This window comes from Macrobrachium rosenbergii, chromosome 44 (assembly GCF_040412425.1).
Source record: "Macrobrachium rosenbergii isolate ZJJX-2024 chromosome 44, ASM4041242v1, whole genome shotgun sequence".
Taxonomy (NCBI): domain Eukaryota; kingdom Metazoa; phylum Arthropoda; class Malacostraca; order Decapoda; family Palaemonidae; genus Macrobrachium; species Macrobrachium rosenbergii.
In genome coordinates, this window is record NC_089784.1 from 26,489,102 (window position 1) to 26,516,909 (window position 27,808).

The 27,808-nt window shown below is 39.0% G+C and overlaps 1 protein-coding gene across 4 annotated transcripts in view; it reads left to right on the top strand.

Annotated features, from left to right (window-relative positions):
* The first annotated feature begins 1,215 nt into the window (after positions 1–1,215).
* The window catches only part of LOC136829444 (kielin/chordin-like protein), a 31,679-nt gene continuing 5,086 nt past the window's right edge, over positions 1,216–27,808 (top strand). The window contains exons 1-9 of one of the 4 annotated variants that reach the window (XM_067088078.1): positions 1,347–1,478; positions 6,561–6,651; positions 8,522–8,656; positions 9,469–9,624; positions 9,707–9,938; positions 17,883–18,011; positions 18,386–18,514; positions 18,883–19,011; positions 20,117–20,317. In XM_067088078.1, the coding sequence (XP_066944179.1) occupies positions 6,582–6,651; positions 8,522–8,656; positions 9,469–9,624; positions 9,707–9,938; positions 17,883–18,011; positions 18,386–18,514; positions 18,883–19,011; positions 20,117–20,317 (1,181 nt within the window). In that variant the 5' untranslated portion in view covers positions 1,347–1,478; positions 6,561–6,581. Of the gene's footprint in view, positions 1,479–6,560; positions 6,652–8,521; positions 8,657–9,468; positions 9,625–9,706; positions 9,939–17,882; positions 18,012–18,385; positions 18,515–18,882; positions 19,012–20,116; positions 20,318–27,808 lie in introns of all 4 variants that reach the window. The other 3 variants (XM_067088079.1, XM_067088080.1, XM_067088081.1) reach the window with 3 other exon arrangements.

The following is a 27,808-nucleotide window of genomic DNA, read 5'->3' on the forward strand; positions in this document are numbered from 1 at the left end:
TTTCATTAGCTTCAGTATCAACTCATTTTATCATTCCTCTGTCACTTCTCGCTGTCACCAACCTACTGCTCTATCATAGTAATTTCCAACAATTCTATTCGCAGGGGCGTTATTTCAGATTTTGATGGGGCGGGGGCGGGGAAGGGCGTTTGGCGAGCGAATCGAGCCTAATCACCCTGGGTTTTTTTATTTTGAGCTATTTTATGTGCTTTTTGAAGCACATAAAATAGATAGATAGGGAGACAGATATAACTTAATGTGATGACACATTTGAATTTCGGTAGGAAAAATGGAAAACCAGCTGCTGTTACTTCTTGGGGCTTGGTGGGGTGAGGGGGGGCAAGTTGAGGCTGGGGGGGCAACTTGAGTCTTAGGGGGCATTTGCCCCCCCAGCCCCCCAAATGACGCCCCTGCCTATTTGCCTTTTAAGTGTACCTTATGCTGCATATTTTAAAAGTCTTTAAATCCCTCTCCTTATACCATTTTCTATTTTCCGTGATCGTTTTTATGTCTATTTTTCCAGTTTGTTTCTCCAATTAATATACTTTTTGGCGGATATAGCTATTAACTTTTGCTAGTTTTTTCTGCTTTCACCAAAGTTGTCCTCTTTCTTTTCATAAACATATTTCACATTCTTTCTATTTCTATAAATTTGTACTTTATACTCTCTGCTGTGTTGAGGCGTTCAGATTCTTCTGATTTGTTTTTTTTTATCATTATTATATGCATTTCTCCATTCACGAGGGCTGGGCTAAACCTATATCACTCTTTGAAGTCGCCCTTCTTCCATCTTTTAGCTTACATTTGATTATATATTCCGTCAATCTTTGACAACATGAGATTACTATCATTTATTGTTCCACATTAATTTTCCACTGGGTATTCCAAGAATCTCAAATGAACTTTGGGAGAAGTCAATAACCTATTATCATTTTTAAAAGAGTCTACCCTAATAGGTCGTTTTCTATATTACCTTTATAAGAAAACTTAATTTAAAGGGGAATATTAACTAAATACAACAGACCACTCATCGTGTCGTTATTTGGTTCATTACAAGGAAACTGAAGCTTTTTTGAACGGATATAACTAACCAACACGTACAAAATGCGTTTCTATTTATTTATTTATTGGCCTTAAAATGACCGAAATCGTTGTTTTGAGGTGAGTTGCCTCACTTTTCTTCTTTGTGCCAGTTATCTCAACAGATGACGCCACAGTAAGCGTTGGCTACTTGAGTTTTACCTTTAGGGTATTCCGTGCGTGATACCTACTGCATTGTACCTCAAGAGTCTTCCGCCTTTCGAGATCCTTGTTCTGTCAAGTTATTTGGTATGATTTGCATATCATTGAAAGAACACGTCACAAGAGAAAGCCGGTTACTTATACAGTATTCGAGACCTTGGGCTTGGAGTAAATTAGTGGCCAGTGCTTTGCAGTTGTTGTACAGTGCTTTTAACTCTTGTTTTAATGTTGGGAAGGTATGTTTTGAGTTTTATTGCTTTTGAACTTCTCTTTTGTTTGTGATTATGATGGGTTTTGTCAGTAAGTTTTATGAGTTATGTTTGATTTCAAGTATTAGGTAAAGTATTAGAGCTGGTCTGTGGGTTGTCTAGATTACCAGGCTTATACCAGCATGGGCTTGACCCAAATGCGACCCTTTAGAGTGGTAACTTGGAATGGTGGTATGAGGCCTGATGTGGACCCATGGACTTTTGATGACAGGAATATAATCCTGGAGCATGAAGATTCTCAGGCTAACCAATGTCAAAAGTGGGTGATTTGTTAGTTCGAAGAGTGATAAGGGTTTGGGAAGTTTTTACCTATGATCCCCTAAAGATCTTTGGTTTAATTTGGCGATAGTTGTTTAAGGATGAGCTTTGAATGTATGGTGTGCATATTTTGGGAACTAAACTTTCTAACTTGGCCTAATCGTGGCTAGCCAAGGCAATAGGCCTATTGTACTTGGAAAAAGGTTTTTGAAACATCCTGTCAAATGTAATTGATCTAGAGCAGGAGTGTTGTCTCTGGTAGCTTCTGTGGAATTTTCCATAAATATTAGGGTAGCCTAATTCTAAGTACTTGCTCCACTTTTGTTTTTACTTTGAAGACACGTATTTTCTACACTCTTGGGGCTTCTGATACTGGCGGTGAGTTACCCATACGTTAAGAAGTTATTGCACTTGCCAGACAGATATGAACTGTTCGAAGCAGATGCACCCATGCTAGGTCTTGTGAAGATTGCATATGGAAACCCCTTGTTGGATGGACTTTGGCGGTTAATTATTCGTGCGACAAAAATTGAAGATAAATCATAATTAGCAACCAAAAATCTGTAGAAGTTAGAAGGAAATTGCTGCTGCACAGCTTAAATCTACCAATATTAGGTTGCCTTTTATCTAATGCTATGCTAAACAGATACAGGATAAGTTTCAATTTGACAACTGTTATTGGACCAGGTACCAAAGTGTAATAAGGACGACGGTGGTCAGTGAGAATTTTGGTTTGAGTAGGTTATTGTTAGTGATGCTGTGGGATTTATCCCAGCCTAACCTAGATCATTAACTGTTAAAATTTGGGGCTTCAGATCTTACTGGGCCCAATGCCCCATCTACCCTTTAGTGCCCAAGGAAGTTTTACCAAATACTGGGATGTGGTCCTGAACTTAACATGGGTTTGATGAACTACCTGACTTGAGTTGTTTGCATAACTCATGACACTATCCCAGAGTGAATGGGGTTCTCATGGCTTGTCTCGGCCCACTCTTTTACTAACCTTTAGACTGGTATTTTTATTGGTTGACAAGGGGATTGGTTTATAGTTACCAGAGATTTCTTAATTGGTTATCAGATCTTACCATATTTGTTGGTGGGCTGTAGAATGTAGCTTAAGCAGCCCTTAGGTTGCATTGAAGGATGGGTGTTGACTTAATTTTTAACAGTATTAGATATATATAAAAATTAGCATAGATATTGTAATTTTAAACCTTGCAGCACATACATTTACAGTGGAGTTTACTTATTGAAGCTTAGTTTCAGAAGTAAAGTGGAAGCAGTAACAAGTTGCCAAAAACTGTCCTGAATGATGTAAATATAGAAATGGTTAAGGCTACCTGAATATCGTTTGTGAGCTTATTGCAGAGGCTGGGTAACGTAGGACACTATCCCAGAGTGAATGAGTGTTTCATGGTTCTAAACTCATTTATTTTCATTAACATTTAGACTTTGGATTTTTATTGGCCTTCAAGTGGGGGAAATGAGGTTTATTGATTGTAAAAAGTTACCAGAGATTTCTTAATTTGGGTATCAGTTCTAACCATATAAGTGGGCCTTTGAGTATTGTTGCTAATAGCCCTATTTTGGTAAATGAGGTTCTTTATGTTAGGTTGCATTGCAGGATAGGTTTTGAAATTTTATTTTAATGTGACATCTAATAATGGGTGCAGGTATTTTGTAGATTTAAACCTTACATTCAGCATATACATTTACAATGTAGTTAACTCATAGAAGTTTTATCAGTTTCAAAAGTTAATAAATTTCAAAAGTTAAAAGTGGAACCAGTTAAAATTAAGTCCTGAGGATTGGCATAAATGAAGGAATGTATAAGGCTACCTGAGTATCTTTGTGGTTTTACTGCAGGAGATGAGAAATAAGACTGAGAAAATATAGTATGATTGTCCATAACTTTCATATGGAAGTAGCCTAGTGAATATAGTGTAGAGCCATGCCAAAAACTTAACCCCGGTAGATATAAGGTCCAGTTATGTTTAATGGGTGCACAAAGTTTCTAGGCTCTTATGCTGGGAATATTAATGTACTTAACAGTTCTTTGCATATTCAAGCTAAAGCCCCTGCAGTATTGGAATTGCTTCAGGTTGCCAGCTCAGAGGTCTGGTTAAACTTGATTATCGGTTGCCAGTGTAGCTTCTGCTGAAATTGAAAGTAACTAAAGAACATGTGCACATGAGACTTTTAATAAAAGCTGTAAAGAGCACAATGCAGATAACTGATTTCAAAGCAGCTGGTCAAAGTAGGGTACATTTTTACTAGGTTATCTTAAATCTACTGAAAGAAATGGTTTGCAAAGGCTGTTCAAATAACCAAAGCAACTAATGTGGCTCCTCAAGCAGTCTTTTGTACTAGTACTTCTAGACCAGTACTGTATGAAAATTATATGGAAGCTGCCTCCAAAACAAAAGGCATTCAATACTTTCTGTAGCAGGTACCAGAAAACAGGTTGAAGTGGGTTAGTGCCTTCTGTAGCAGGTACCAGAAAAAAGGTTGAAGTAGGCCAAACATTGTGGTACAAACATAAAGCCTTGAACTGTGCTGTACACTTCAGGATGATTCCCAGCAGACACAGCCTAACTGTACCCAACCACATCCCAACAGACATAACTGTGCCCAACCACAGAAGTTGGGGAGATCTGTCTCCCTTGCATATGCAGTGAACAGTTAAAACTGTGTGGCAGCACAAACAGCATACCATTCTTGCAAGATTAAAAAAAATTTCACTATACTCCTTGAATGTGAAAGTAAACCTGCTGCTTTAACATCTTTGACCATTCGTGTCTGACGAGTGGTCACAATCATGAAGGTTAAATTGTTGTAATATGGCTTTTGTTGGTTTGGCATTGTGTAGTGGCTGAAACTATTCAGATGCATGCTAATGTGATATTTGTAAAAGGCACTAAGCTTAATCCAAAGCTTGACCCAAGAATTTTAATTTTCCATAGGTATCACATGGAGGTATAATAATTTCCAGTCAACTGAATACATTTGGAACCCAGAAAAGCAGCAAACTTAGCCTTAGTCAGTATGAAGTTGATGACCTGGTTTAATCTCCAGTTTGATTTGAATCAATGCCAGGGATACATTATTTTTTAGAAAAAATATTTAATTTGATGAAAGGTTATTGGAACAAGGTAGTCTGATTTGACTCAAATGCCAGGGATACATTATTAGGAAAATTAATTTGAAGAAAGGTTGCTGGAACAAGATAAAGCTGATTACTGTGATACATGGAACTAAGCTAGTAACCTCGTTAGGGGTCTGGTATTGACAGTTCAGTAAAACAAAGATATTGATGCTTGAGAATGGATACTTTACACAGGTGACTCACTGATTAAGGGGTTGGTTTAAAGCTGTTGTGCATTGTGGCATTTGCAACAAGCTTTTAGTTGTTTACGTATTCATTGTTAGAATGCTTTCATTGGCAGTGTACGAAGGTAGGTTGATAGGTAAGTTACATTCTGGCAAGTACTTTGTACACCCTACTCTGAAGGTCAAGTAAGGGATGTAATAATAAAGAGGATATGAAACCTTCAGAGAGCAGCACTTGCATTTAGAGAACTCTCAAAGCGTAGAAAGTGAAGGTTGTATGGTAGATTGTGCTGTGGTGACCGAAGCTTTCACTTTACTGTAGTTCTCTTTAGACTCCAAGCCCCTTGAAGGGATTTTGAACAGATTTCCAGGTTAGTCTGGAAGCAATGAAAATGCTGTATGTAGGGGCTGTTAAAAAAATTTTTTTTTTTTTTTTTGGTAATATTTTAACTCTCCTCCCCCCTGTAGTCACAACTCGTAACACATGTCCAGACCCCCTAGAAAATTGTAACATCTAGTACCCCCATCCCTGAATTAGTATGTTTCCATTTTTCGAATGCAATATATATTAAAGTCTGGCCTAATTCCTGGAAATTATTACCTTTAGGTTTTTCTTAATACTTTTTAGTAAAATTTGCAGATAAATTAATGTTATGCCACTCATATTTCCTAAGTAATTTAACCATCAACTCTAGAGCGGTAGCCAGTCTTCAGTTTGTGATACTATTCATTGTTTATCATAATACACGTAGACGACCATGCCTAAGTTTAGAGGATTAATTTAATTTGTGATGTTTTTCCAAGTCATATTTATGCATAAAGTAGAGAATGTCGTAGCTAAGAAAAGGGACGAGTTTGTGGTAATTTTGTCGTGTAATACTCGGTAGAAAATGTTGAAGTACAAACAAGAGTTGAGTTTGTGATATTTTTTAAACATGATTATGCAAAAAAAAAAAAAATTAAAACTACCATATTCTCAATATTACTAAATTATAAATCTATTGCAGAATTATTGCTGAATCTTTACTGCCTCTTTTGTCCTAATACATTGATATCTTTTCGAAAGAAAGGAAAATAAAAATGCAATTTATGGCAGCAAAACCCTCCCCACTATCACACTCAGCACTTCACTATAGCCCTCCCACCCTAAAGTGCTAGTAATTTTGAATTGCCCCATACTTGCTTATTTTATGCTAGTTTTGCTCACTTAACTGTCATGCCAGTCCACCATTGACTATTGATACATATCATAAAAATGGTATTTATAAAATTTAGTGTAGTATTAACTTTTGACTAATTTCCAAAAGCTGTTTTTGTAGTTAGACCTAGATCAAAATAGCGTAAAAGGTCACTGTTACTTTTGAGTAGCTTGGCATTACATTAGAGGTAGTACAATTTTCCAAAAATTATGAAATTGGTTCAAAATACAAAGTTCATTTTAAAGTTTCTTTTTATCAACAGGTACATGTTTAGTGTTTAAGAATGGATTTCTATGGAACTGTGTTGTTGCTAACATTACTTGCAAGTTTTAGTAGTGCTCGATGGCTCCCAGGTAAGTGTTGAAATATTTCCAACTTCATTTAAAGGAAAAAACTTAAAATTTCCAGTGCTGAATGTATTGTGTATCCAGTATTGACTGGATGAGCAGTGTGATTAATTAGTAATTGTCATGGTTTGGTAGATAGTGGTAAGGATACATGGAGACTTGAGTTGTAATTTTAGTAGAGGTTGGTCAGTGAATTATTTGCAACTAAAATATTTGGTATTCAGTTGATCTAACCATAAGTTCATCCAGCATTCTCTATTTTTTTAGTGAGTATATATTGGGAATGGCAACTTGATTTCTATAGGTTGAACCATGTACAATATGGTTTAACCATGATGAACTTAATGACAGGATTTTAAAAATATGTACTGTACAGTACATTGAAGTTCTAATTGGACCAGTTTAGTTTTACAAAAGCTTCCCTAACTGTTGGGAGCTAGCTCTTTTGAGAAATAAATTTAAATTCAAACAATTTTATTGAACCTTGACTCCTTAAGCTGAAGGGTAATTTTTAAAGTTTTACCTTGGTGAAAATCTGTAATGGAAGGCATCTGGGATGATTAGGCAGTATTTTTGGTCTTGAACCTGTTAGGCAGTCACAAGTTTTGGCCATACGAAGTTTAGGCCGTAAGACATGGCAGAAGCTCCTTAGGACAGTGTTTAGTACTAGCCCCTTGGGGATCAAAGTATTAAATACACCCATTTCGGCAGTTTGCCAGTTTGGACGTTACGGTTTAAATGACTTGCAGCCAAAATGACCAGGACCCATTGGAAGTCTGACTTGAACACTTGAAAACTACAGGATGATTAAGATCTCGAGCTACTAACTACTGTAATTGTGCTTGAGTTGATTACAAACTAATGAAATTTGACACCGTGACAAAATTCTAACCTATTCCAGTTTCTTTGGTTTTTTGTAAAATTAGTGCCTTTGATCTGTTGTACCCTAAATTCAATAGGGCTTTGCCAAGCAGTTCCAAACCTTAGGACTAGTGATTTAGCAGTGTATTACTGTACAGTACTTGTTTTGGCATTGTCAACCCAGATCAGATTTAAGTGTACTGAAAAGGGTCTTTGAAGTAACTGGTGCATACATTTGCCCAAGTTAATGCAGTCTGTGATTGGGCTGTGAGGAATTTTACTCATTGGTTTTAAGCTTTACTTGATTGAAAACTGTTGACATGAAATATATATAGATGAAAAGAAATGAAAATCCCACAGTTCCTGAATTGGCAATATTGTACTTTATGAAAAAGGTGAAAATTTAAGTTGAACTTAGTTGTTAGATTAACTGAGCTATTGTAAAAATTTTAATGGTTTTTAGTGAACAGATTTTATTTAGGGGCTGACAAAGTTACTTTTAAAGTTCACCATAAAGTTCATAATGCTTTTAGCTGTCAGAGGTAGTGATCTTGTCATATTCCATATTGAAGGGTTAAAACTCGAAGGGTTAGATGCTTCAGTGACATGCACCTTAGTGTTATGGTCTTGAGGACATTGCTTTTCAATGGCTTTGAATTCTAGATAAAGTGATAAGGCAGAACAGTAACTACATCTTTTTCCTTTTAGTGAAAATATTTCAAGTGCCCAGCCACAGTATTCAATGGTTTGTTCTTGAATTTTTGTGTGCTGTATATATTTTAGATAAACTTTTTGGAGTGGAATTTTTACTCTTAATATTAGATATTGCTCTTAATATTAGATAATGAATTGTAGTGCATTAGTTTTGATGGCTGGTATTGAGGTAGTATATGGTTTTATCATGAAATAAGATTTTGATTGCTAATCTTTAATTCTTAAAATGCAAGAGATTGCAAGATCTAAGTAATGAGATGAAAGTGATATGTACTTGTGAATGTGCTAATTTTCTTGTCAGGACCTACAGAAACTGTGAGAGAAGATTGTTTTACTGCATGGGAGTGCTGTACTTTGGAGTTTTTGTCAAAAGAGTTCCAAAGATGCTGTTTTGATCATGGATGCTGTCCTCTCTGCGATATATTTTGGCCCAAAGGTAAGATTTATCTGAACTTAATTCAGTGTGTGCTGCTGGTATGCAGGGATGCTGTTGATCTTATCTGCTTAGGTATTAGGCAAGTTTTTCTAAACCCTGCATTACTTCCCTTAGGGGCTAGTTTCATATTAGGGTGTGGACTTCATTCTGTACAGGTATTGAGGCCAAATGGGTGTTAAGGGCAGGACAACTTTGGACAGGTAAGAGGTAGCCTACCCCAAAGTACTTCAAATGTATCCCTTAAGATTCTGAAGAAACTATTAATTACATAAAGTTGGCCAGATTTTAGGAAAGCCAAACTTGAAGCAAATACTGAATTTATATAAACTTAAACGTTCATTATTAGTAGTTCGAATATTGGTGAATGTGAATATTGAAAAAAGGCAGTGAATACCATAACTGGTTTGCTGGCCAGATAGAGCACATTTTAGAATGCACTTAACAGTTAAGGTGCACTTAACAGTTGAAGGGCATGTAAAGTCCCATAGTGAATTTTGGGAAATGTGGATAGAGAAATCATGACCAGGTGTTAAAACACAACACAGCTGCTCAATTTAATTCAGAACAAATTGCATCTGAATAATCTAGCTTGACTGGTACTGCATTTTAAGCAAAATTGCATCCATTAATCTTAATTCAGTAATTAGTGCTTGCTATTTAAGTGCATTATTTGCAGCTTGGGTAACACTAATTCTTTTTCATCTTACTTCACTGGATGGACAGTGTGGGTTACTATATTAGCCCTCTGGACGTATGTGGGTTGCTATGTCTCAACTAAATTAGGATAATAACTGAAGCTTTTTATCTTCCAGGATGTTTCTACAATTATAAGAACTATGACTTTGGTAGTGCTATAGAATACAATCCACAAGAATGTAAAAAGCTAGTGTGTGTTGCAGAGGTATCAACCTTACCACCATATGTAAAAGGCATTATAATGCAGACCACTTATAATACAGGGATTGCTGGTAAGTGTCATTTTTTCTTGAATGATAAACTGCCTGTGCATAAATTTAATGTACTGTAATGTTGTACATACTGGTATTTCAGGGCCCATCTGCAGGACTACAGTGAACACAATTTGTGTAGATAATTTTGGCATACATAGAGCTGAGAATGAAGAATGGTTTGTAAGCTCTACTTGTCAGCAGTGTTGGTGTAAAAATGGTGCAATACATTGTCAGCGTGCAAAGTGGCAGTGTCCTTCACCACCCCACCCAAACTGTATAGCTGTACCTTATGGCTGCTGTCCTAAGTGGGATTGTGGTGGTGGACAAACAAGGTAGGTGTTTAATGAATTGGTAAATTTAAAGGGTGTATAAACTTACTGTGAAAGCTTTGTTTTACTGGTATGTTAAATTAGTGATTTATGGTTTCTGTTGAGTAAAACTTTTCCAAAATTGATTGGTAGTTTTTGGTAACTAGGAACCCCACAATTTGGTAGAGGGTGCTTGATAATTGAGTCATGAAGCAAGGCTATTTATGGGTAGCTTTGTGGGGTAAGTGAAAGTAGGGAAGGGTTGGCATCAGCAGAAAGTCACTTATAAATTCTTAATGACATTGGTAGTAAGCCATTCCATTAGGTGGAGACATGCTACAGCTAATCCATAGTTGTGCCCTGTGGGTGAATTTTAAAATTTACAAAAAGGATTTTGACAAAGGAAAAATCTATTTCTGGGGAGGGGCCCGTGTCACCCGGTGAAATAATCCATTCAGCACTTATTTCTAGGTAATTCCGTTGCTAGATACCAGAGAAAAGCTAAATGTAAAGCTGGGGTTACTACCCCCAGAGCGAGCTCCAAGAAATGGAGTCGTATATGGTAAAGGGTGAGATTGTCACAATCATGGGACCCTGCCCTATAAAGATTCCCAATGTCAAAAGTCCCAATGAGAGAGGAGCCGATACAAGCCCATGCACTACTCGCGGACTGTACACAAGGCAACACTAGCCGCATTCCATATTAGCACCCACCCCACTAGAATGATGGTTACCATGGGAGGGAGAGAATGAAAAAACAGGGGTGGGTCACTGGGTGACATGGGCCCCTCCCCAGAAATAGATTTTTCCTTTGTCAAAATCCTTTTTCTGGATCGGGGTCCCGTGTCAGCCGGTGAAATAATAAGAGAAATAAACATCATTCTTATGCTAATAAAGACTTAAAATAGACGTTGAAAACTAGGAGAATTCTACCTTGAACATTAGTAAGGTCCTCTAAATTCATGTAATGAAAATGTAAGTGGTCACCGTCTAAGATAATGAGCTTAGGATTGAACCTGAATAGGCTTGTATTAAGAAAATACTTTCTGCCTAATAGCAGACACAATGACAACAGTAACCCCCCCTTTTTTTTTTAAAAAGGGAGGATCTGACAAAATTGCGAGGTCCTGTCGAAAAAGCCTGTAAGGAGAAAACTGGGCACAGAAACAGACCTTGTAAAAGGGGGAGTACTTTCCAAGGTGACCACCGAAAATGAGGACCTTCAACTGTAGATAGAAAGTTAGGGTGAGGAATTCGCAACACTACCCCTGATGAGGGGAAACCAAAATGATTGGTTCCGCTAGACAGGGTAGACAGTACAGGAAAACTAACACTAGAAGCTAAGCTGATTAAAATTTTTGGGTCTTCCCCAACAAGGAAAGGTAAGAACAAGATGATTGTTGGTTACCAAAGCTAACTCCGATACATTACTCAGACCAGGAAACTGAATGTGGACGGAGTACTGGTCTTAGACGAACACAGACCTTAGGGATGAAAGTTAAGAGCCTGTGAGTCTGGTTCCAACAAAACACTTTCCTCGAGGCCAGTGCAGCTGCATCATTACTGTAGCTTTGAAAACTGTGAAGAGTGCTAGTTACTTGACTGCAGAACCATACTGCAGTAGAGTAGGATCCCTTAACTGATTTTAGGAAAACAATAATAACAGGACCAATATCAGTTTCCTCCTAAACTGTAAGATTCACAAAGACCACAAAGCCAGGGCATCAGAACTTGAGGGGGCTGACGCAGGCTGAGTTTATACCAGATGTGACAGCTTGATAGTTTGTGGCTGAATTGGGTTGCAAACAGACCTACTTCCAGGGCCAGGAAAAGGTCACAAGACTACCTGAATGACGCTCCGTCTAAGGACTATTCCGACACCAGGGGGGAGGCCCTGGATAGGGAAAAAGTAGTGACCTTTTGGACCCCTACAAGAAGGGTGGTAGACAGAGGCACTTGTCTGTTGGTTATGGAGAAGAATGAACCATAACCTGAATGAAGCAACTCTAGTCCAAAACCACTTGTTTACGCAGCGCACTATTGCTGTTTTGTTCAGAACCAGCCTAAAATGAAACCTCTTGGGAGGAAGAAGTTTCCCAAGGACAGGAAGACTGCCACAGCCCTCCAAAGCGTTGATAGGAACTGCCGGAACGTGACCGACTAAGTTCCATGTACTTCATTGGGCCAAAAAATATCCACCCCACCCGCCCAGAGAGGTGACGGTGTGGAATACTGAGGCCGGAGGGGAAAGCTGGAGAGGAACTGACTTCGATAAGCACTTGATAGTTGTGCAAGGCCAGAGGCCACTATTCAAACAGGAGGAATCAGGGAGACACGTCCCTGACTCCGCCATACCCCGGTTATAAACTCCAGCTTTGACCTCAGAAGGAGAACCGTCACTGAAGCAAACTGGAGAGAACCCAAGACCTTTTCTTGGGCACGGCGAGAGGTATGTTTGAGTTGATGAAATGATAGGTCGCCCTTGCTATCTCTTTCCCCTTCCACTGGATTCACAACTACTGAAGGCTACCCTCCGGAATCAGGTGGGATTCCTTCCTGTTTACTTAGAAGCCCAGAGACTCTAGAAAACCGATTATAATGACCGGCACCCTCAGGCAATTCCCGACGCTGGGTGCTCAAATGAGCCAGGCAACTAGATATGCAGCTAGCATAGCCTTCTAATACCGGAGCTGTTGAACTATGGTATTGTTCAAACTGGCAAAGACTCTGGAGCTGCATTGAGGAGGGCATGAACCTGAAGGGGTATGCCTGCTCCCCGAGTCTGAATCCCAAGAAGGGATAGAACCTTTCTGCAACCAAGATGTGAAAGGAAGCATCGGAAAGGTCTATAGAGGTGGTTACGGCTCCACGGAGCAGTAGGATCCGAACTCACAAGACTGTAAGCAACCGAGACTTGCCGCATTGAATGAGGAAAATAAACGGGACATGCCCGGAAAAACTTTCCAGTGGAAGGGAACTTCCTTGGCAGACTGAAAAAACCTGACAGGCCATTCACAAAGACCCCCAGAACTCTGGCCGGAGGCAGATTGAACGTGATTGGGGGAGGGGGACAACAGTCCAGCTCCACCCCAGACCTTGATAACTATACTCTGGGCCCAGGGACTGAAGTTCCAGTGGCCCCGAAAATGGTACAGCCTCCCACCCATATGAGAAATACTACAGGGAGAAGGCTTGATTGTCTCCCCTGAAGCGTATGCCTTCCCAATTTCTCGGAGAGGAGTAGGATGCTTCCTGCTCCTATGATAACCCTGAGGGTCAGAGCCTCTGGCAGAATGTCTAGTGAAAATTCTTTCCTTGGGTTTTTCGTATGAAGCAAAGAAAACTCCGGCGGAGGCACATGGGGGAGGCAGAGACACACGGGGGTGTTACAAGGGGCTGATGTGTTGGCTGAACCCGCACACACCGAGGTGGAGGCTGGGAGTGAGAGGCTGACGGCTGTCCAGGGGCAGAAACCTGAAGAGCCTGCACCACCGCCTGAGCAGGGGGGGCTCTTGAACTACATGAACTTCTTGCCGGACTTGGGATAGGGCCCGGCAAGATCAGATTGTTTCCGCTCGTAAGGTAGACACCCACGAGAACAGAGGCTCTGAGTAACATTAGTAGCCCCAGATGGACCGTAACAACGCCCACCTGGGGAAAAGATTAATTCTCCAGGTGAAACTGTTCATAAGATTTTTCGGCTCAAGGCGGAACGGGCAAGCCTGACTTGCACCCTGTTTCAGCTTCTGGGAATTGACTCCGGAAGCTTAGGGAGCTGTATGCTGAATAAATTAGAAGCGTAGTCCGGGGTTAGAAGATTCATTGTGAACGTATCTGATATGTCTCCCGGAAATGCCTCAGCGGTTTATTTTCGAAACAAGCCTGTTGATAAGAGGGGCTACATTCGGAGCACAAGGGGTAGGAAGCAGGGCTCTCAGAGAGCACAGTAAGACCCCATAGCTGGCGTGAACTTGGAATTCTCCGCCTGCCACTCCGTTAGAGTACTCAACGGAGACTGTGCCCAGCCCCTAGGGAAGATGAGGGCTCACTTAGGGAGCCTGCCAGATAGATGCTATGCTGCTCCTGACAGTCTGGTAAAACCCGGATAAGGGGATACCAGGCCGGAAGGGAAGAAATGCAATTCCACCAACCTCCGTGTGCCCACACCCCCGATAGGAGGGTGCCTTCATGCTGGGAAGCGTAAAGGGTTAGGCGCCAAGGTTCCCCAGACTGGAGGGGAAAAGAGGTGGAGGTGTCCGGAATGATAGAATTCTGGAACGGAGCAGGATTTAACAGGTGATCCATTGACAATGAGTCTTGAGATTCTCTTTGGGATTTAAGCTCCTGGGAAAGGGAAGGCACGGACCATGAGGTAGATAGTTTGATAGGTTGACAATGACCCTCAAATCGAGCTCCTTATAAGGAGACCTGTAAAAGAGTCTCCAACAAAGGAAGGAGGGGGTAACCGCCTTGCTTTGCTTGGGCCGTGTCCCTTTCCAGAAGACGAGGCCAAACTCGTAGACGGCACCGGATTAGAGATCCGAGACGTCCTCGAGGGGGCCCCGGAGCAGGTCATCTTGGTTTAAAAAAGGGTCTTTTTTGACTGACTTCACCTTAGGGACGGTAGACCAGGAACCGTCGAAAAGGGATGAGAAGCTAACGAATCCCCTAAAGGAAAAGTGCCTCGCCTAATTCCGAGCTAAGCGGAAAAGGTTTGCCTCACTTATTCTTGCACATACTTATCGCTCCAGGACGATGTTCACAGGTTTGAGAACGAGACAGAAGGCCGCAACGTCTTCAGAAAACTCTCCGTAAACAGTTAACTTGAAGCGAAGAGTTAAGAGACTTGCGGCCGGCCTCCAGGAGGGGAAAAATAGGACCCCAAACACCGGAGGAGCAACTATTAATAAGTCATATTTGAGAGGGAGTTTGAAACCTACCGAAAATCGAAATCTCCGATTTGGCGGGGTGTATATGAAACCTACCGATTTATCGAGAATCTCCGCATGCCGGAGACGGAGTTTGGCGGAGGGAAATCGATAGGCGTATATGAAACCTACCGATCCACCGAGAATCTCGCCCGGAGAGAGCCCAAACACCGAAAGAGCGACTATTAATAAGCCACATGAGGCGGAGCTTGACGGAGGTAAAACAGACAGGTGTATATGAAACCTACGGATTCATCAGGTAGCCTGCTCTGGAGAGCATAGCGTACAACGCAATCTGCCGGGTGCCAAACGACTAATAATAAACCAAATGAGGCGGCGTTTGGCGGAGATAAAACAGACTGGTGTACATAAAACCTACGGATTCATCAAGAAGTCTGCTCGGGGAGAGCATAGCGTACTTTACAACCTTCCGAGCCAAGAATAAGTCACATGAGGCGGAGTTTGGCGGAGACGAAACAGACAGGTATATATAAAACCTACGGGTTCAAGAAGTCTGCTCGGGGAGAGCATAGCGTACTTCATAACCTTCCGTGCCAAACTATAAATTCTCCAAAACAGACTGCGCACCGGAATGGGAACTATAGACTGTGATCGCTGGCTTGTTGCAGGATAGCAGAGCATTCCTGCACTCGACAAAACCAGCTGTAAACGTATGAGAAGTGGGCATGCTGGAACAGATGCCAGAGCAGAGTACCGTAGCAGCGACTTAGCCTAGTCAGACCAGGAAAACCCCCGGAGAAAACCGGGCTAACAGGACAAAACTCAGACATAAAAACAGAGTCAGCGGAACATTCCGAAGCGACCATGTTTGAACAATGTGACGGAAACAAAGTGGGAAGGTTATGAACTGTTCGGAAGTGGGCGCACTCAGAGCCAAGAGAGGAAAACCCCTGGAGGAGGATATCCTGAACGAAGTGATAGCGGTGGGTGGAAAAAACGCCGACCGCTAAACACTAAAATTGCCGGAGCAGTAAGCAAGGAGAGCGCCCAACAAGATAACGAAACACCGAGCAGGTAGTAGCAAAATGGTGGGGGAACGCCGAAAGTAAATAAAACAGAAGACAGTTAGGTGGAAAACGCTAACTGCCCTCGTATGAGATCCCAACAGTGAGGTGCGAACATGTAGGAAGCACCACGAAGGGAAACAGTCGATGTAAAAGGAAGGGGAAGGATAGGCCAGGAGGTTGGTAACCCAAAGTAGCGACCAGGGGTGGGACAGCACTCCCCGGGCGCCCAGAGATTCTCATAGATCCCCTCGCTATGTGAGCTGTGTTGCACGACAAGAGCGAGAGAAAAGGAGAGGAAGGGCAAAAACCTCTACAGCCAGGAGAGCAAAGAAAGGAAAAAGGAGTGTGAACAGGAGTGGGGAGAGCACTCCCGGTCACTTCCAGGTCCAGGTGGAGTGCCAACCGATAAGGTCACACCAAGGGACAACCAATCAGTGCAGAGGGAGGGGATGTAGGCTACAGCACAAAATAAGGATAAATTGCTCTCAAGCCTTGGAAAGTTAACAAACCTTGAAAACAAACCAAGGGGAGAGAGAGAGCAAAGGATAAAAGGGAGAAGGGGATTCTCGATACCACAAAATAATATATAGTCGGTAAAAGAAGTGTGAACAGGAGTGGGGAGAGCACTCCCGGTCACCATTGGTAAGCAACCCAAAGGAGGATTGAACTAGGATAGGCTACGCAGGTAAACCCTTGCTATTCCAGTTTAACTTATTAGGAACATTAGCCTAAGTAAAAAGCTGAAACAGGGAGAGGGTGGACGTAGGCTATATATCCAAGCCAAAACCAAACAAAAGGAAGCACCAGACATAACACATAATGTACAGAACGAGATCAGACATGAAACTCATACGTACAGATCGAGATCGTCCCTCCCTTAACGATTTTTCCCCGAAGGGAAAAAGTGTTATAGCCAACCCCTAGGCTAACCTAACTGAGGCGATGCAAAGGAAGGAAGCCTAGGAGAGGGGTAAAGGCTAACTAATAACTCAAATAATGCATAATAAAACAAAAATTTTCTGTAAGGTACATGTAGGAGGATAGGCAGGCCCAACACATGAACGTGAAGGGAAATGGCCGACCTCCAGTTAAATAAAAGTACACAAAATTAACAAAATTCAAAAGCATCCGAGCACAAGGTCAAAACTAAATGTACCAATGAAAATCATGTTCCCATAAGCTTAGAGAAGTGAGTCTAAAACAAGGCAAAATAAAGCCAAAATAAGAAGCGAATAGGCCCGAGGGGAACCACGTAGCCTAAACAGCAAGACAGCACTTGACCAGGAAGGGAACACAAAATTCACAAAATAAACAAAATTATAAAAACAAAGTAAAAACCGTAACAGTACCAATGAAAATAAGATCCCAAAGGCTAAGAGAAGTGAGGGACAAAATTAAGGCATAATGAGGCCATGATAATAAGCGAATGGGCTCGAATAGCTTGTAGCCTAAACGCTCAACAGCACTTCTCGTAATGAAGCCACGATAAAAGCGAATGGGCCCGAGGGGGTAGCCAGCCTAAACGCTAAACATCACTCTCTTAATGAAGCCATGTTAAGAAGGAATGGGCCCGAGGGGGTAGCTCAGTAGCCTAAACGCTAAACATCACTCTCGTAATGAAGCCATGATAAAAGCGAATGGGCCCGAGGGGGTAGCTCGTAGCCTAAACGCTAAACAGCACTTCTCGTAGTAAAGGGGTACAGAACAAACATAAAATTAATCAAACCCACTAAAGTTAGGAATCATTAATTGGTAAAATATCCCAAATAAAAAGGGATACTAATAAATAACACAAACATGCCGACCCAAGACCAAGAGAGGTCAAGAGACGCCGTGAGAGGAGATCGAGATGGGCGTTATAAATCCCTTTAATTATTAAACTAAAGGAAAATAAGGAGCCTCAATTGCCTAAAAAACAATAAAACACTGGTACTCAAGTTTGCTGTTAAATGATGCAATAATGTTGCTTTGTTAGTAATTTCACGTAGCATGAGTGTATTGTATATTTCCAGTGGTTGTCCAGACCCAAATTCATATGGCAGAGTATGCAAACAGTACATTGACCAATGCCAGTCTGACGTAGATTGTGGTACAGAAGGGCACTGCTGTTTAGTTGCTGGTTGTGGAAAAGAATGTATGAGGTATGCAATCTTATGTATGACACAAAATGCTTTACAGTATATAAAATTGTTGGAGAGTCATTACAAGGCTTAAGTTGGTTCCTTTTGGTATCAGAATTAACAAACCAAACTACTATACTGTAGATAAGAAACCTAGCCACGGCTTTTGACATTTTTCTAGCCTGGTAATATGTAATTGCTTGCTCTCTATGCTGTCATACTAACTCTGATTCCTATGTTCCATCTGCCCACCACTGCAGGTTGTCAAATTTGAATAACGTGCATTTTGGTATTCCTCTAATGCAGAATTTATATATACCTTTATTTGCTGTTAAATGATGCAATAATGTTGCTTTGTTAGTAATTTCACGTATCAGTGTATTGTATATTTCTAGTGGTTGTCCAGACCCAGATTCATATGGCAGAGTATGCATCCAGTACATTGACCAATGCCAGTCTGACAGAGATTGTGGTACAGAAGGGCACTGCTGTTTAGTTGCTGGTTGTGGAAAAGAATGTATGAGGTATGTAATCTTGTTTGTATGACACAAAATGCTTTACAGTATATAAAATTGTTGGGAATGTCATTACAAGGCTTAAGTTGGTTCTTTTTGGTATCAGAATTAACAAACCAAACTACTATACTGTAGATAAGAAACCTAGCCACAGCTTTATTTTTCTAGCCTGGTAATATGTAATTGCTTGCTCTCTATGCTGTCATACTAACTGATTCCTGTGTGCCATTTGCCCACCACTGCAGGTTGTCAAATTTGAATAATGTGCATTTTGGTATCCCTCTAATGCAAAGTTGACACATGCATTTATTTGCTGTTAAATGATGCAATATTGCTTTGTTAATTTCACGTAGTATTAGTGTATTGTATATTTCCAGTGTTTGTCCAGACCCAAATTCATATGGCAGAGTATGCATCCAGTACATTGACCAATGCCAGTCTGACAGAGATTGTGGTACAGAAGGGCACTGCTGTTTAGTTGCTGGTTGTGGCAAAGAATGTATGAGGTATGTAATCTTGTTTGTATGACACAAAATGCTTTACGGTACATAAAATTGTTGGAGTGTCATTACAATGCTTAAGTTGGTTCTTTTTGGTATCAGAATTAACAAACCAAACTACTGTATTGTAGATAAGAAACCTACCACAGCTTTGACATTTTTCTAGCCTGGTAATATGTAATTGCTTGCTCTCAATGCTGCCATACTAACTCTGATTCCTATGTGCCATCTGCCCACCACTGCAGGTTGTCAAATTTGAATAACATGTGCATTTTGGTATCCCTCTAATAGTGTCCCTCTAATGCAGTGCAAGTTTAAATATATTTTGAGGACAAAAAGCAGCCTTTACCAGTTACGCAGTATTCTTTGTAATGCAACACCTGCTGGTTAGCTAAAACTTTACCAGTTACGCAGTATTCTTTGTAATGCAACACCTGCTGGTTAGCTAAAACTTCCAAGGCCGTATTGCAGAGTTTGCTCCAGATGGGTTTGCTATCCATCCCTTTTGGAGTGTTACCCAAGATTCCTTTTTACAGTATATATTCGCTGTTTGGCTTTGACCCAGGCAGTCAAGATACTGGGTAACCCCTAGTTACCACCCACTCAAGATTGAATTGCTCTGTGTCACTTGTTTGATAATGTTTATTTGATCCCTGGCATTTTCATCACAATCTGTCCTTGTTGGCCATAAGTTTTTGTACATTTATCTTTTGAGACAGTTATTAGATCTTAATACTGTAGATTTTAATACTGTACTGTATCTAAATGTTGGATCATTGGGGCCAGGAGTTCTGTTTTTCCTTCGTCACATGGTGTACATGCTTATAGTTCTTGAAAATTTTCTGCAGCCAGTTTTCATATTGACACTTCAATTAAATTGCTCAATGTCAAATGTCCAGGTTTGTTAGGGAGGTACTTGATTCTGGAATTGCCATTGTTATGGAAGGGGAATGTTTACTTTGGTCCTGATACAAAGAAAGTGGTATGGATATTTTTCTCGACTTAGTCTCACGTTGAGGACTACTGTATTTTAATTTACTTACATTCCAGGGGTATGGTGTAGAGATGTAGCCAACTTAACACTTTCATATGTCCACAGAAGACTTTCTAGTTTCAGCCATTGTGTAGATGACTATGGCACTACTCGTAACACTGGGGAAACATGGTGTTATCCGGGTAATCCAGAGAGTATGTTCATTTGTCTGAATGGAGAAATACGTCCTGTTGATGGTTCTTGCTTTGCTACGGCTGAACCTTGCACAGAGGCTACACCACCAGTGTATTCTGATTCACCTTATGATTGTATAACAAGGCAAGTAAAATCTTTAAGTTCATGTATTTTTTCTTTGTAACAGTGGTCTTGTGTAGCATTTAAAACTGAACGGCTCTTCGAGCCGCCAAAGAAGAATTAGAGGAATTCATTTCTGGTGAGAAATTCATTTCTCGTCATAATGTGGTTCGGATTCCACAATAAGCTGTAGGTCCCGTTGCTAGGTAACCAGTAGGTTCTTAGCCACGTAAAAATAAGTCTAATCCTTCAGGCCAACCAGCTCAGTGGTCTGGTTAAACTAAGATATACTTATTACGTAGGTTATTAAGTTTATTAATCACACACAACCTTAGCACAGTACAATATTGCATTTATTGCAGTGAAGTCCTATAATGGTAATGTATTGCAGTAATGCTTAAGTGGGGAAAATTCAACATGTGGACTTATCTCCATGTATTAGTTCATATTACATGACTCGTGTGACTGGGTAAGAATGTTCAGCATTTCTTAAATTCTTATTGCCTGTTGATAGTAGTTCCTTATAAAGTGCTGATGGTTAAAATTAAAGTATTCGTCTCAATGTTTCAGTTCATATTACATGACTAGTGTGACTGGGTAAAAATGTTCAGCATTAATTCCTATTGCCTGTTGATAGTAGTTCCTTCTAAAATACTGAGGGTTTAAACAAAGTGTTTGTTTTTAGTTTTTCTCATTCTGGAAGCTCTGAGATTGACACTTGGTTTCATATTACATCTTTTGATATCAGTTAAGTGCACTGTAGTCTTTAAAAAGTGATTTCCAATGTACTTCCAGACCCTGGCTGCTGGTTTTAGTTTTACCTCTATTCTACTGTCTTCTATTGGTGCCCATGCCAACTCAATTTGTCTTCAGTGATGAGTGACCTTAGTTTCCAGTGCTTTATTGCCAAATTTTTTAAGTCTACTGTATATGATTTTGATATGCCTAGTATTTGGTATACAGTACTTTGCTTTCCCCCCCCCCAGTAAACTTGTTACAGTAAACATTTAAGTACACCCACCAAAGAAACTGATGTTGCCTCGCCAAACCTTGCTGGGAGAGATCATGTTGTTCTTGCTCTGAAATGTAGCTGAAGTTCCAACTACCAATGCATAGTTACGATGGTTCGAATGAGAGGAGGGAAATTACCAAATTGAGAAGTGAGAGAAGTGAGAGAAGTGAGAGAAGTGAGAGAAGTGAGAGAAGTGAGAGAAGTGAGAGAAGTGAGAGAAGTGAGAGAAGTGAGAGAAGTGAGAGAAGTGAGAGAAAAAGTTAAGAAGGTATAGAGAAGACCCTTTCATGAAGGAGAGAGAGAGAGAGAGAGAATTGATTTTATTTTAAGAAATGTAATCGTATTTTATTTCGATAGTTATCTCTCTTTAAGCACTGAGCACGTGGGGGTGGGGGGTAGGAGGAGGATATAAGGAGGTTAAAGGTGATGGGCAATGGGGTGATGTTAATGTAGGGCTTGACGAGATTCGCTTACCAACATATTTGAAGTGATGATATTAATACCCTTATTGATAAGTTAATATCAATTATTCCAATTCACCATGAAGACAGATATGTATCATTATAGCATTATTTACATCATTGTTTACGTTCTGAATAGTTTTGAGGGAAAGTGGGGGACCTGGTTTTCCGACGGAGTTTGCGACACAGCCATGGACGATGCGTATCCCAAAAGCCAGTAGCTGAGTAGTTTTGACGGCTGGGGATTTGCGGCCTCTGTGTAACTTTATTAGCTGGTATTCTGATGTTTAAGGGTTTGAGCTTTGAGGGGGAAGGGTATTTTTCCAAAATTGTCATTACCAAAAGTTAAGATGTATATCAGTTTCCCTAATTTGAGAGTAAAAACAGTCTAAATATGCTGCATCAAGTATAACCAAAAAGTAGCTTTGTTCTTTGCAAACTGAACGGAGAACAGAACCGTAATAGCAGATGGCCGAACCGTCCCAAATAGCAGCCACTCGAGACAGTTATCAACAATAGTATGATTAATCTCAGGTTTTCTTAATCAGGGGTGCTCGCTCCTCTATGGTATGTAAAGCCGATTCCTAGGGGACCTTTCAGACGAACAAAATAACGCCGGAAGCCAGGAAATACTCGTAAAAATTCTGGTAACACTTCAACAGAAGTTGTCACAAGGATGTTATGTCCTCGCTACTGACGTCATTTTGTTGACTATCCGATATAGTAACCATGTTTTCCCCCAGACACTTGACAGTTCGTCTAGAAGGTGCCTAATGGGTGCGAGGATGAATATGAATAAAGACAAATATATATATCTTTATACTGTATGCATATTACTTTTTTTCTCAAAACTAAAATAATGCTAGCTTTGTGAATGAAAAACAAAAACAATTATCAGTACACATCACATCAATTTTAACATTTCTTCAATATTTTTTTCCTATTTTCCAATTCTGAGGGTGCGGTAACGGACTGCTGATTTGGAAAGGGTGCACATGAGAGAGAGAGAGTGCTTTTATTTTTCTTTTAATAAATGTAATTGCATATTGAATAAATGTAATTGCATATTGAATAAATGTGATTGCATGTTGAATAAATGTAATTGCATATTGAATAAATGTAATTGCATATTGAATAAATGTAATTGCATATTGTTTTGAAAGTAATCACTAAGAAATTTCATGACCTTCGTTTTATTTTAATTTTGTAATGTATCATATTTAAGAAAAATCCATAAATATTGATGAAACTGGCTATTCATATTAATATTGCCCTAAACAGCCATTTAAGTATGTCCTGGTAGTTGGAACGCAAGACATCTTTCAGGGCAAAAAGGGCATTCTCTCTCCAGCCAGGTCTGGCGAGGTGACATTGGTTTCTTTGGTGGGTGTACTTTTTCAGCATATCACCAAAACATGCTTTATAAACTCATGAAAATTTAGTTGACACAAATTGGTAAATATTCCATAATTGGTTAATGGGTAGGGCTTATTGCTAATTCTCAAAGGAACAGTAAAAAGGTTTAGTAATTACTTTATGAATTGCTGGGAGAATTCTGGAGTAACAGAAGGGCCAGTGTAATGAAGATTCAGAAATGATGATGGTCATGCTTAAAAGCTGCTCTTATCCATATGGTGAGACCATGGATTACTCTTGCCTCAAGCTACCCTAGTGTATGAGGCCTCTTCTAGAAATTAACTGATGTAAGAGGTGTAAGATTTTCAGGGACCTGCTCACTGCCCAAGTAATCCTCTAGGATGTTTCATAATTTGAAAAACTTGAGTGGCGAGCATTTGGAGTTGGAGGGTATTAATTGTTTAGGACAGTATAGCAAAATTAGAAAGCCAGTTTGTACAGTTTCATATTTTTTTCTGTCATAGTTACCTAGAGGAATAAAGTATAGCAGTTACATGTAATTATTTTCTCCCAAAGGTGTTTGAAAAATCTGATTTTCTCCATTGCTATTTATCCTTGGTGTCATGGGGGAGGGTCTTAGAAGAATATGGGGAGGTTACTTTAAGAGCTGGGAGTGGTTTGATGCCTGATGGCTTGCCCTTTATGGGGTAATTTTCGAGCCTAAGGGAATTGCTTTTGGTGTAAAGGTATCTCTTTACACTACAGGTATTTTTTCCCTGTTGCATGTTTTGGTAGCTTTACCTTGCTGACCAAACTAGCTACTACACTTCTGTTCAACTGTGTGGGTTTCCTCTAGTAGGGAAACTGGTTTTGGTTTTAAGTTGAGCTTGTCTTGCTATCCATCCCTTTTATTTCAAAGGAAAGGAATGGTATTGCTTGGCAAGTTCAATTTTTTACCATATAGGACCAGTATTGGTATCTTCATCCACTTGATGAACCCAAAGAGGTATAATCTAGAGGGTTTTGTCTCTAGGGCATTTCAACATGAGACAGCCCACTAGATCGATCATAAGAACAATCTTAAGGGCATTACTGCCCTGGGACAGCCCCTGGGTTCTAGTCTTGTTAGGGATCCAGTTTTTGTTTTATAATTTGCCATGATCAGCCTTAATTGGTTTTTTTGTAGGATAAAAGTATATATTTTTAGGGTAAGAGTATACATTGTTCAAGTTAGCCATGACCTAGTCTTATTGGTGGAAAGGTTGGCCTTTTTGTAAGGCTAATTGTTAGACCTTTTTTTCTCAATTATTGAAGTGCTAGTGTCCACAGTTTACCTGGAATATGACCCTCTCGTGACACAGGAAATGTGTGGTATTTGTTGATTACTTGGGGTAAGTACTGTTGGACCTTAATGCTAACTTGGACAGTGATCAACCCTTCAGGTAAAACCCACATCTGAAAATGCTCATGTACAAAAAATGTAAAATTGTGATGCCACTTTTATTTTAATGCATGCAACACTTGAAGCAAAGGTAAGACTTGTACTGAATGATTTATACTCTTATTTGAACTGAATACTGTACAGTATAGGTGAATTCTGATTTGCTGCTCTATAAACTTTTAAAGATGATTTAGGTTTGAGATATTTTGTTTAAAAGATGTACTGAAGTGCTGAAAGGATCTTTCATTTTAGCCTCCCCTTTCATTTTAGCCTCCCACCTCTTCCCAAAAGTTAATTTAGGTCTTAAAATTTAAGATAGGTTAAAAAGATCCTTTTTATTTTTAACTCTTAAGTAGCCGTTTTTTATTTTAACTCCCAAGAAGCTGTTTATTTTAACTCCCAAGAAGCTGTTTATTTTAACTCCCAAGAAGCTGTTTATTTTAACTCCCAAGAAGCCGTTTATTTTAACTCCCAAGAAGCTGTTTATTTTAACTCCCAAGAATCCGTTTTTTTTATTTTAACTCCCAAGAATCCGTTTTTTTTATTTTAACTCCCAAGAATCCGTTTTTTTTATTTTAACTCCCAAGAATCCGTTTTTTTTATTTTAACTCCCAAGATTTTAACTCCCAAGAAACTCCTAAGCCGTTTTTTTTTATTTTAACTCCCAAGAAGCTGTTTTTATTTTAACTCCCAAAGCCGTTTTTTTATTTTAACTCCCAAGAAGCCGTTTTTTTTATTTTAACTCCCATTTTAACTCCCAAGAAGCCGTTTTTTTTTATTTTAACCCCAAGAAGCTGTTTTTTTTATTTTAACTCCCAAGAAGCTGTTTTTTTTTTTTAACTCCCAACTTTTTTTATTTTAACTCCCAAGAAGCTTTTTATTTTAACTCCCAAGAAGCTGTTTTTTTATTTTAACTCCCAAGAAGCCGTTTTTTTATTTTAACTCCCAAGAAGCCGTTTTTATTTTAACTCCCAAGAAGCTGTTTTTTTATTTTAACTCCCAAGAAGCTCTCCCAAGAAGCTGTTTTATTTTAACTCCCAAGAAGCTTTTTTTTTTATTTTAACTTTTTTTATTTTAACTCCCAAGAAGCCGTTTTTAACTCCCAAGAAGCCGTTTTTTTTTTTTTAACCCAAGAAGCTGTTTTTTTTTTAACTCCCAAAAGCCGTTTTTATTTTAACTCCCAAGAAGCCGTTTTTTATTTTTTAACTCCCAAGAAGCCATTTTTTTTTATTTTAACTCCCAAGAAGCTTTTTTTTTTTTTTTTTTTTACTTTTTTTTTTATTTTAACCCCAAGAAGCTGTTTTTTTATTTTAACTCCCATTTTTTTTAACTCCCAAGAAGCTGTTTTTTTTATTTTAACTCCCAAGAAGCTTTTTTTTTTTAACTCCCAGAAGCCGTTTTTTTATTTTAACTCCCAAGAAGCCGTTTTATTTTAACTCCCAAGAAGCCGTTTTTTTTGTATTTTAACTCCCAAGAAGCCGTTTTTTTATTTTAACTCCCAAGAAGCCGTTTTTTAAACTCCCAAAGCCGTTTTTATTTTAACTCCCAAGAAGCCGTTTTTTTTATTTTAACTCCCAAGAAGCCGTTTTTTTTATTTTAACTCCCAAGAAGCCGTTTTTTTTTTTTATTTTAACTCCCAAGAAGCTGTTTTTTTTATTTTAACTCCCAAGAAGCCGTTTTTTTTATTTTAACTCCCAAGAAGCCGTTTTTTTTATTTTAACTCCCAAGAAGCCGTTTTTATTTTAACTCCCAAGAAGCCGTTTTTTTTTATTTTAACTCCCAAGAAGCCGTTTTTTTTATTTTAACTCCCAAGAAGCCGTTTTTTTTATTTTAACTCCCAAGAAGCCGTTTTTTTTATTTTAACTCCCAAGAAGCCGTTTTTTTTATTTTAACTCCCAAGAAGCCGTTTTTTTATTTTAACTCCCAAGCCGTTTTTTTTTTTAACTCCCAAGCCGTTTTTTTTTTATTTTAACTCCCAAGAAGCCGTTTTTTTTTATTTTAACTCCCAAGAAGCCGTTTTTTTTTATTTTAACTCCCAAGAAGCCGTTTTTTTTTTTTTTTTTTTATTTTAACTCCCAAGAAGCTTTTTTTATTTTAAGAAGCCAGTTTTTTTTTTTTTAACTCAAGAAGCCGTTTTTTTTTTTTTTTTAACTCCCAAGAAGCCGTTTTTTTTTTTAACCCAAGCCGTTTTTTTTTTTTAACTTTTTTTAACTCCCAAACTCCCAAGAAGCCGTTTTTTTATTTTAACTCCCAAGAAGCCGTTTTTATTTTATTTTTTTTTAACTCCCAAGAAGCCGTTTTTTTTTATTTTAACTCCCAAGAAGCCGTTTTTTTTATTTTAACTCCCAAGAAGCCGTTTTTTTTTTAACTCCCAAGAAGCCGTTTTTATTTTAACTCCCAAGAAGCCGTTTTTTTATTTTAACTCCCAAGAATTTTAACCCCAAGAAGCCGTTTTTTTTTTAACTTTTTTTTTATTTTAACCCAACTTTTTATTTTAACTCCCAAGAAGCCGTTTTTTTAAACTCCCAAGAAGCCGTTTTTATTTTAACTCCCAAGAAGCCGTTTTTATTTTAACTCCCAAGAAGCCGTTTTTATTTTAACTCCCAAGAAGCCGTTTTTATTTTAACTCCCAAGAAGCCGCTTTTTTTATTTTAACTCCCAAGAAGCCGTTTTTTTATTTTAACTCCCAAGAAAGCCCTTTTTTATTTTAACTAACTTTTTAACTCCCAAGAAGCCCTTTTTTTTATTTTAACTTTTTTTTTTAACCCCAAGAAGCCGGTTTTTTTATTTTAACTCCCAAGAAGCCGGTTTTTTTTTTTTTAACTCCCAAGAAGCCGGTTTTTATTTTAACTCCCAAGAAGCTTTTTTTATTTTAACTCCCAAGAGCGGTTTTTTTATTTTAACTCCCAAAGAAGCCCCAAGTTTTTTATTTTAACTCCCAAGAAGCCCTTTTTAACTTTTTTTATTTTAACTCCCAAGAAGCCCCAAGAAGTTTTTTTATTTTAACTCCCAAGAAGCCGGTTTTTTTTTTTAACTCCCAAGAAGCCGGTTTTTTTTATTTTAACTCCCATTTTAAACTCCCAAGATTTTAACTCCCAAGAAGCCGGTTTTTTTATTTTAACTCCCAAGAAGCCGGTTTTTTATTTTAACTCCCAAGAAGCCGGTTTTTATTTTAACTCCCAAGAAGCCGGTTTTTATTTTAACTCCCCAAGAAGCCGGTTTTTTTATTTTAACTCCCAAGAAGC